This window comes from Sapajus apella, unplaced genomic scaffold, assembly GCF_009761245.1.
Source record: "Sapajus apella isolate SASKATOON/1434 unplaced genomic scaffold, GSC_monkey_1.0 scaffold119, whole genome shotgun sequence".
Taxonomy (NCBI): Eukaryota; Metazoa; Chordata; class Mammalia; order Primates; family Cebidae; genus Sapajus; species Sapajus apella.
In genome coordinates, this window is record NW_022437059.1 from 989227 (window position 1) to 998692 (window position 9466).

At 53.0% G+C, this 9466-nt stretch overlaps 1 protein-coding gene across 3 annotated transcripts; it reads left to right on the top strand.

Moving 5' to 3' along the window:
• The first annotated feature begins 380 nt into the window (after positions 1–380).
• HAPLN2 (hyaluronan and proteoglycan link protein 2) lies at positions 381–8165 on the top strand. Of its 3 annotated transcripts, none has more exons than XM_032260659.1 (7): positions 382–1226; positions 1661–1841; positions 5047–5158; positions 5390–5743; positions 5936–6052; positions 6186–6368; positions 6690–8165. In XM_032260659.1, the coding sequence occupies exons 3-7, from the start codon at positions 5071–5073 to the stop codon at positions 6971–6973; spliced, it is 1026 nt and encodes a 341-aa protein (XP_032116550.1). In that variant the 5' UTR covers positions 382–1226; positions 1661–1841; positions 5047–5070; the 3' UTR covers positions 6974–8165. The 3 variants fall into 3 exon arrangements, with proteins under 3 accessions (XP_032116551.1, XP_032116550.1, XP_032116549.1); XM_032260658.1 differs by having other exon boundaries at positions 1710–1841; XM_032260660.1 differs by lacking the exon at positions 1661–1841 and having other exon boundaries at positions 381–1226.
• Positions 8166–9466: the final 1301 nt, after the last annotated feature.

The window sequence follows — 9466 nt, forward strand, 5'->3', positions numbered from 1 at the left end:
TGTATGTAAATTATGCCTCAATGAGAAAGTTTTTAAAATGAACTTCATTAGGCCGGGCACGGTGGCTTATGCCTGTAATCCCAGCACTTTGGGAGGCCAACGCAGGCGGATTGCTTGAGCCCAGGAGTTGGAGACCAGCCTGGGCAACTTGGTGAAACCCCATCTCTACAAAAATACAAAAATTAGATGGGCGTGGTGGCGCACACCTGTAATCCCAGCTGCTCAGAAGGCTGAGGTGAGAGGAGGATGGCTTGGACCTGGGAGGCAGAGGTAGCGGTGAGCCGAGATTTCACCACTGCACTCCAGCCTGGGTGACAGAGCCAGACTCTGTCTCAAAAAAAAAAAAAAAAAAAAAAAAATTAGCCGGGTGTGGTGGTGCACACCTGTAGTCCTAGCTAATTTTGAGGCGAAGGCGGGAAGATCACTTGAGCCCAGGTGTTTGAGGCTGCAGTGAGCTGTGATTGGGCCACTGCTCTCCTGCTTGGGCAACAGATGGAGACCCCTGTCTCTTTAAATGAATTTCCATCTAGGAAGATTAAGGACGTCCTTCTGAGTACTTTAAAAAAAGTACTATTTGTGCTGAGGGAAGAGGTAGAAAATTAGGGAAGCAATAAGATAACCTCTGTTTTGGAGAGATTTCCAAAGTCCTGCTATCCTCAGAAATTCTCATGTTCCTCCCCAAGGACAGAAAAATCTTCCTTCCTGTCTAATCTCCATCTCTCCTCTTGCAATGCTAGCCACTCCCTCTGCCCTCATGGAGCCCAGCCTTTCCTCTGGCCGCAGACAAAATCTCTTTAGAGTCCTGCAGTTTGAAGTATTGAGAGAGATTCCATTTCAACCTTTCCACCATCCGTTGTCTGCCCCTCACCCTATTCTCTTCTCTTGGAGATGTCAATTCCTGTTCTGAGCCCGCCCCCCATCCAGGCCCTTTTCCGGTGGTATGTGCCAGCCGGTCCTGCATCCCACATCCCCAGCTGTTGACATTTCATTGCCATTGCCCACAGAATAAAGAAAGGGGCCCTGTTATTCAACAATAGGGGAAAAGAGAGAGACAATGGGAAATTGTGCTTCCGATGGGGTGGGGACTGAGAAGGGAAGGATAGACAGACAGACAGGGGGCTGTAAAGAAGAGGTCAGGTTTCCTGAAGCAGCTGGAAGTCCTGGATGGTTCCCACCTGAGAGTCCATTCGCAAAGGCAATGTGCACTCAGGCACCAGAGGGCAGAGGTGAGTACTCTGCTGTGGGGCAAGGGGAGATGGGGGTGCTGCTGAGATGAGGTGCATCTGGAAAAGGAGGTAGCTGGAGCTTGGCATTTACGGATCTTTGAGCCACATTTAGAGTTCATCCCCATCCCCATCAATCCAACACCTTCATATCCAACGATCGATCTACCCCTCTCTGGTCTAAAGGCATCGAGAAACAATGAAGCATCTCACTTTCTGCACTCTTCCTGGTCATCGTGCCTGGGTTGCCCCCTTTATTCCATTCCCCTTCATGGGTTCCCAGCCCTCATCCCAAGCCCAGCATCTTCCCCTGGTTCCAGAATAGTGCTTTTCACAGATGTAGTCACAGGGCTGGACACAGGTCACTTAACAGGGCTGAATGGACTGGTGGGGGTGGGGGGTCGTTCTTAGCAGCTTGGCTGCTTCTTTGAGCACAGGACAGAAGCTTTTCCTCAAAGGTGCAAAAGGAGAAACTGTGTTGATCAGGTACTCAAGTCCCAGAATTTTAAGGTGCTTGGAACTCTCAGGAGCCTGGCAACAGCTTCTTCCGGAACCTCTTCCTCAAGCAAGGCAAAAAGCTGCTAAGCACTGCTCCTTCCATCTCTGGGAAGAGACCAGGTAGGCAATGGAGCTGCTGATTACTCTCTCATTTTCTATTAGGAGGTATGAAGAGCATATGCACCTGTTTTGAAATACAGAAATATAGATCAGTGATTAAGTGCTCAAGCCTCACTCTCAGATCTGGATTCAAATCCCAGCGAACCCTTCCTCTTACTAGCTGTGTGACCTCATTTCCTAAAATGTGTGAACCTTTGTTTCAGCAGGTGTACAATGGGATTTATAATTGTTTCTGCCTCAGAGGATTGCTGGGAGGAGTAAATATAAAAATATATATGTGGCTGAGCGCGGTGGCTCATGCCTGTAATCCCAGCACTTTGGGAGGCTGAGGTGGGCAGATCACCTAAGGCCAGGAGGTCAAGACCAGCCTGGCCAAAATGGTGAAATCCTGTCTCTACTAAAAATGCAAAAATTAGCCAGGCATGGTGGCAGAGACCTGTAATCCCAGCTCCTTGGGAGGCTGAGGCAAGAGAATGGCTTAAACCTGGGAGGCAGAGGTTGCAGTGAGCCGAGATCATGCCATTGTACTCCAGCCTGGAGGACAAGAGTGAGACTTTGGGTGCTTCCTCCCTCTCTCCATTACCCATCCTGTCTTCCCATGAGTCTTTAATGTAAGTTCATTCATTAAACCACACACACTTATTTAGCACCTACTATGTGCCAGAAACTATGCGGGGAACTGGAGATAACAGCTAACACATACAGAGCACTTATTACATTCCAGACACTATTTCAAGCATTTTGAATCTCTCACTTCATTTAATCCTCACAACTACTCAGTGAGGTAGGTGTGCTATTATTCCCCACATTTCACTGATGAGGACCCTGAGGCAGAGAGAGGTTAAGTAACTTCCACATGATAAGTAACTTATGCATAGTCATGCAATTAAGAAATAGAGGAGCCAGATTTGGAGAATAAATGCAGTGAAGTCAAGAAGTCTTCAGTCAATTTTTTTATTTTCTTGGAGACAGGGTCTTGCTCTACCCCCCAGGCTGGAATGCAGTGGGACGATCTTGGCTCACTGCAGCCTCCGCCTCCCGGGTTCAAACAATTCTCCTGCCTCAGCCTCCTGAGTAGCTGTGATTACAGGTGCATGCTACCACGCCCAGCTACATTTTTTATTTTTAGTAGAGATGGGGTTTCACCATGTTGGCCATGCTGGTCTTGAACTCCTGACTTCAAGTGAACCACCCACCTCGGCCTTCCAAAGTATTGGGATTACAGGGATGAGCCACTGTGCCCAACCCAGTTCATTTTTTTTTTTTTAAAGGTCAAGGTGATAAGAATGATACAATAAAGGAACAGCTAGATGCAGTGACTCAGACCTGTAGTTCCAGCTACTTGGGTGGCTGAGGTGGGAGGATTGCTTGAGCTCAGGAGTTGGAGGCCAACCTGGGCAACATAGTAAGATCCTGTCTCTAAAAAAAAATAAAAATAAATAAAGAGGAGGGGGCATCAACTACTATACTGAAATAGATAATTGCATTTAAAGTAGTTTTTAAAAAAAACTTTATAATTTTTTTTTTTTTTTTTTCTTTTTGAGACGGAGTTTCACTCATGTTACCCAGGCTGGACTGCAATGGCGCGATCTCGGCTCACCGCAACCTCCGCCTCCTGGGTTCAGGCAATTCTCCTGCCTCAGCCTCCTGAGTAGCTGGGATTACAGGCACGCGCCACCATGCCCGGCTAATTTTTTGTATTTTTAGTAGAGACGGGGTTTCACCATGTTGACCAGGATGGTCTCGATCTCTTGACCTCGTGATCCACCCGCCTCAGCCTCCCCAAAGTGCTGGGATTACAGGCTTGAGCCACCGCACCCGGCAAAACTTTATAATTTTATATTTAACTTCATAGTTTCTGGAAAACCTCCTTGATATAGTCTATATATGCATATGCATATAGTTCAAATTCACACTGTTAAATTTAGGTGCTAGTAAGAGTACTTGTAAGACAAAAAGTGCTGGCTGGGTGCGGTGACTCAGGCTTGTAATCCCAGCATTCTGGGAGGCCAAGGCAGAAGGATTACTTGGGCCCAGGAGTTAAGACCAGCCTGGGCAACATGTCGAAACTCCACCTCTACAAAAAATACAAAAGAAAAAAAATTAGTGGGGCGTGGTGGTGTGTGCCAGTCGTCCCAGCTACTCGGGAGGCTGAGGTGGGAGGATGGCTTGAGCCTGAGAGGCGGAGGCTGCAGTAAGCCGTGATCATGCCACAGTCTGGGTGACGGAGTGAAATCCTGTCTCAAAAAAAAAAGTCCCCAGTTCAGCAGACGACAGTGCACTACAGTGTAGCAAACTGGGGGTGAGGAAAGGTTTCCCAAAGGAGGTGAGGCCTGTGTAACCAAGACGGGCACAAAGGAAAGGAAGTGAGTGCAAACTTGGACTGTGTGGGAAACTGCCAGAAGTCCAGCATGTCTGGGGCACAGTGCAGAGGCCAGCGTGGTAAGAGGCGAGGCGGAGCCAGGCTGGAGGTGCACGGAGCAACTAGATTATAGACAGCCTCGGAAGCTGTGGTTATGAGATTGGATTTTATCCTCAGGGCAATCAGAAGTCACTTTCAAACAGGAGAATGACAAGGCCAGGCACAGTGGCTCACGCCTGCTGTGTTCCTAGCACCAGCCTTGCCAACACAGCAGGACCTTGTCTCTACTAAAAACTTAAAAAATTAGCTGGGTGTGGCAGCGCATGTCTGTATTCCCAGCTACTCAGGAGGCTGAGGTGGGAGGATCACCTGGGCCTAGAAGTTAGGGGCTGCAGTGAGCCATGATCATGCCACTGCGCTCCAGCCTGGACCATGGATCGAGACTCGATCTAAAAAAAAAAAAGGCAGGAGAGTGACAAGATCATTTTGACTCTAGCTTCAAGATGGAGAATGGGTGCTGGGAGAGGATAGACATGAGCTGGCAGTCCAGATGGCAAGCTTGGGAAGTAGCACTTGTGATGAGGGGGACAGGTAGAGGAGATGCTAAATTAGTACCTGCAGGCTGAGAGGATGTGAGAGAGGAAGAGAGGGTGAGGAAGGGGGTTGCTACTGCCTTCCTCCCCTCATTACCGTCATTTTGTCACTAACCCCTTTTCTCTGCCCCAGTGGCTTCCAGCTGGACAGTCCCTTCTAGGAATCTCTGATGGGAGTTCACCCCCAACCCTGCTCTTCCCCCCACTTTTGCCTCAGTCCTGAGAACTTCCCATCCTTCCTGTCCTGCAGACAGTTCCTGGCTAACTCTCCATCATGCCAGGCTGGCTCACCCTCCCCGCGCTCTGCTGTTTCCTGCTCCTTTGGGCCTTCACCGTCTTCCATAAAGCCCAAGGAGACCCAGGTAAGACCCCAGCCCAGGCCAGACTCTGAGGAAGGCTTGCGGAGACTGCAAGGGTGGGGAAAGGGGAAAGGGCAGCTGTTGCAGGTACCCACGGAGTGAAAGTCATTGCTGAGAAGGCAATGAGGAGAGGGTTGGGGGGCTCTGGAGAAAGCATTTAGGGAGCAGGGTCTGATGGGCACTTGGGGCAGTGAGGATCAAGGGGTTCCTGCCACTGTGGCTCCCTCTGCTCAGCATCCCACCCCGGCCCCCACTACCTCCTGCCCCCCATCCACGAGGTCATTCACTCTCATCGTGGGGCCACGGCCACGCTGCCCTGCGTCCTGGGCACCTCGCCTCCCAGCTACAAGGTGCGCTGGAGCAAGGTGGAGCCCGGGGAGCTCCGGGAAACGCTGATCCTCGTCACCAACGGACTGCAAGCCCGGGGGTACGGGCCCCTGGGAGGGCGCGCCAGGATGCGGAGGGGGCATCGGCTAGACGCCTCCCTGGTCATCGCGGGCGTGCGCCTGGAAGACGAGGGCCGGTACCGCTGCGAGCTCATCAACGGCATTGAGGACGAGAGCGTGGCGCTGACCCTGAGCCTGGAGGGTGAGGCCCTTCCGCTCCCGCCCCATTCCTCTCTAGCAGGCGGGGCCGCCTCGCCTGGGGTCTCCCAGGGCTCCTTCCCAGTATCTCCCTCGCACCTCCGGGGACCCCAGCTCCCTCTCCCAGGCCGCACCGCCCTTCCTACCCCTCCACCATCGTCTGCTGGCCCTCCCCAGCCTCCCCGCCACCTCCTAGGTGTGGTGTTTCCGTACCAACCCAGCCGGGGCCGGTACCAGTTCAATTACTACGAGGCGAAGCAGGCGTGCGAGGAGCAGGACGGACGCCTGGCCACCTACTCCCAGCTCTACCAGGGTGAGCGGCCAAACCCAGCACCGCCCAGGCCCCGCCGAGCTGTCACAGGGGCCCGACAGAGGGCGCCAGGCGAGCTCAGTCTGGCTCCTGCCTGGAACGCCTCTCATCCCCGACCCCCGCCGTCTCCCGCCAGCGTGGACCGAGGGTCTGGACTGGTGCAATGCGGGCTGGCTGCTCGAGGGCTCCGTGCGCTACCCTGTGCTCACCGCGCGCGCCCCGTGCGGCGGCCGAGGCAGGCCCGGGATCCGCAGCTACGGGCCCCGCGACCTGATGCGCGACCGCTACGACGCCTTCTGCTTCACCTCGGTGTTGGCGGGTGAGGGGAGGGGCGAAGACAGGGTCTTGGGGCGGGGTCTGAAAAGTGTAGGGGGCGGGGAGTGGACCTCAGCGTGAGATTAGGGCAGGGTCTCCGGGTCCCTCCAAGGCACCGCCCCTCCATCAGCCCGCGCTCCCGCCGAGGTTCCAGACCACCTCTCCAAACCCTCCCGGCACTTCTGCCTCCATCCCCCTACTCCTGGTACTCAAGCCCGATCCCGCCCCTCTGCGGCCGGCGCCCCAACTCTGCCGCCTGGGAGTCAGCCTCCCTGCCCCGCCCTGCCCACCCTGCTCTCTGTCGGTGACCCTCTGTGATCCCTAGGCCAAGTGTTCTTCGTGCCCGGGCGGCTGACGCTGTCTGAAGCCCACGCGGCGTGCCGGCGACGCGGCGCCGTGGTGGCCAAGGTCGGGCACCTCTACGCAGCCTGGAAGTTCTCGGGGCTAGACCAGTGCGACGGCGGCTGGCTGGCTGACGGCAGCGTGCGCTTCCCCATCACCACGCCGCGGCCGCGTTGCGGGGGGCTTCCCGATCCCGGAGTGCGCAGCTTCGGCTTCCCCAGGCCCCAGCAGGCAGCCTACGGGACCTACTGCTACGCCGAGAATTAGTGTCACCGTGTCCTCTCCAGCGCGCCCGAAAAAGCGTGGGAGTCGTAGCTGGGTTCGCTTGCCACCCCTTTCCGGAGCTCCAGACCGGGAGCGGCCTCTGCAGACCTGCCTTTCCAGCGGGTGCTGCGGGCCCCGGACTCCGGCTGGCCCGGCGACGTGGAGGGGAAGTGGGTGCGCCCCCGGCGGCGAGGTGCGGCGGTGACCCTCGGACCCGCTGAGGTTCGCGCGCCCCCGCAGTGGGCTCAGCAGCCAGTGGGCGGGAGGGGAGGCCGGGGGTATTGACGGCAATAAAATAACCTGGAGACCTTTTGTGTTGGACGGAGCTGTAAGCGCTGCGAGGCGTGGATGTGTGTGTGAGTGTGCGTGTGTGCGTGCCTGGGCTGATGACGCGGGACCCTGCGTGGCCACTGAACGCCTAAGAGAGTAAGGGACGGGGCTGTTGACGTTACGAGGTGGGTCAGTGCAAGGGCAGGAGTGCGGCCGGAGGGCATCCATAGGCCAAGGGAGAGGGAGAGATGGAGACGTCGTGGGCGCCTGGCCGGGACCCACGCGGGAGAACCGTGGATGTTGTTGCGCCAGGCGCCACGCGGGGGCGCTGCACACGCACCTAAGATTAGTTCAAATCTGCCAGGGGCGCCCCATGCCCCCAGGCCTACCCTGTGTGCCCAGATAACAAATAGACAACTAACATATTTCAAAATGTGCAGCAGCCTGCAGACCTTCCTGAAGCGTTTGCGGGGACTACTATTAAAGATAGAAAAGTGATACTGTTGTTAGAATTGACAGGAAATTAACCCTACGGAAGGAGGAGGCAAACACCAAACACCAGGGCCACCAAAGCAAAGGGGGAACTGGACAAGTAACATTCTCCACCGTGGCTACAGGAAACATAACAGCAATTCAAGAGACGAGTTCTAATGTTATTATTAATTCACTTTTCACATATAGATTGGTGTGTATATACGTTGGTTTCTAACTATACTACAAAAAGCCTGAGCTAGATAATAGTAATGAATGGGGCAAAGGGTATGCACACTCTAATGGTGCTTGATATGTGTTGCAAAATTGATTTCCAAGGGGGTTCTTGCTATAATTGCTAAAGAGACCAGCCTGTCCAATACAGTGAAACCCCTTCTCTGCAGAGAATGATAGAATGAACACCATCTTCAATAACCATCATGCAGCAAATGAGGTATTTGTGCTATTTCCTAAACCTTGGTTTTCTCATCTTGGTGTGGGATAATAGTTTTTGTCTTTTGTGATTGTAGTCAGTTGAGGCATTGCATGTACTGGGCAGTACATGCCTAGTACACATAATGGGCACTCAAGTGGTACCTATAATAATTAATAATTATTGTGATGATGGTAATATGGCAACAACAGTAATTTTTCAGCTTCTTGCCAGGCAGCCTGGAGGACTGGTTGTTGTATGGCACTACATTAGCCAAGATCAGATAGATTATTCTGTGATAACAAACAACTCCCAAATCTCAGATAACAAATGTAAGATGACCTAAACATTTCAAAATGTGCAGCCTGCCGACCTCCCAGAAGGGTTTGCAGGGACTACTAACAAAGATAGGAAAGTCGGGTGGGCAGAGTGGCTTACACCTATAATTCCAACACTGTGGGAGGCTGAAGTGAGTGGATCTTTTGAGGTCAGGAGTTCGAGACCAGCCTGACCAACATGGTGAAACCCCGTCTCTACTTTAAAAATACAAAAATTAGCTGGGTGTGGTGACAGGGGCCTGTAATCCCAGCTACTCGGGAGGTTGAGGCAAGAGAATTGCTTGAACCCGGGAGGTGGAGGTTGCAGTGAGCCGAGATCACACCATGCACTCCAGCCTGGACAACAGGGCTAGAGTCTGTCTCGAAATAAATAAATAAATAAATAAGGTTTATTTTTCACTCAGGCTACATGTGCATCGTGGTCAAGAAGGGAGTTCTCATTTTTGTGATTCAGGAACACAGGCGGATACAGCAGCCACCATCTCGAATACTGTCAATCACCACATCAGAAAGAAAAAATAAAAAGAGCTCTGCAGGGTTTCACAAACGCAATTAATAGCTCCCACCCAGAAGTGACACCTGTCCCTTCAGTTCACAACTCATTTGCCAGAACTAATCACATGGCTCCACCCAACAACAAGGGGGCAAAAAAGAGCAATCCTTCTTTGGCCTAGAAATAGAGAAACTGCAAATATTTGATAACAGCCTCAGTGTCCACCACAAGCACCAAGGAGAGCAGTCTAGACTCTGGAAGATATTGGTAGTCACCCATCCATCTACCCCTTTCCCGGGTTTTCTAAGCGATGGCCTATGATGAAGTCAGAGCCCCAGAAAGCTAAGATACTGGACCCCAGCAGCTCAGCCAGCAGGAGGTTGGCTTTTCTTCAGTGTAATGTCTTCAGCCCAAGGGCAAGAGGCCATACGAGAAATGGCCATGGGGCAAGCATGGTGGCTCATGCCTGTGATCCCAGCACTTTGGGAGGC

Coding starts and splice junctions, on each gene's coding strand:
- HAPLN2 (XM_032260660.1), top strand. CDS start 5,071: ATGCCAGGCTGGCTCACCCTCCCCGCGCTCTGCTGTTTCCTGCTCCTT. Junction 5,744..5,935: donor GCTGACCCTGAGCCTGGAGG/GTGAGGCCCTTC, acceptor GCCACCTCCTAG/GTGTGGTGTTTCCGTACCAA. Junction 6,053..6,185: donor CTACTCCCAGCTCTACCAGG/GTGAGCGGCCAA, acceptor GTCTCCCGCCAG/CGTGGACCGAGGGTCTGGAC.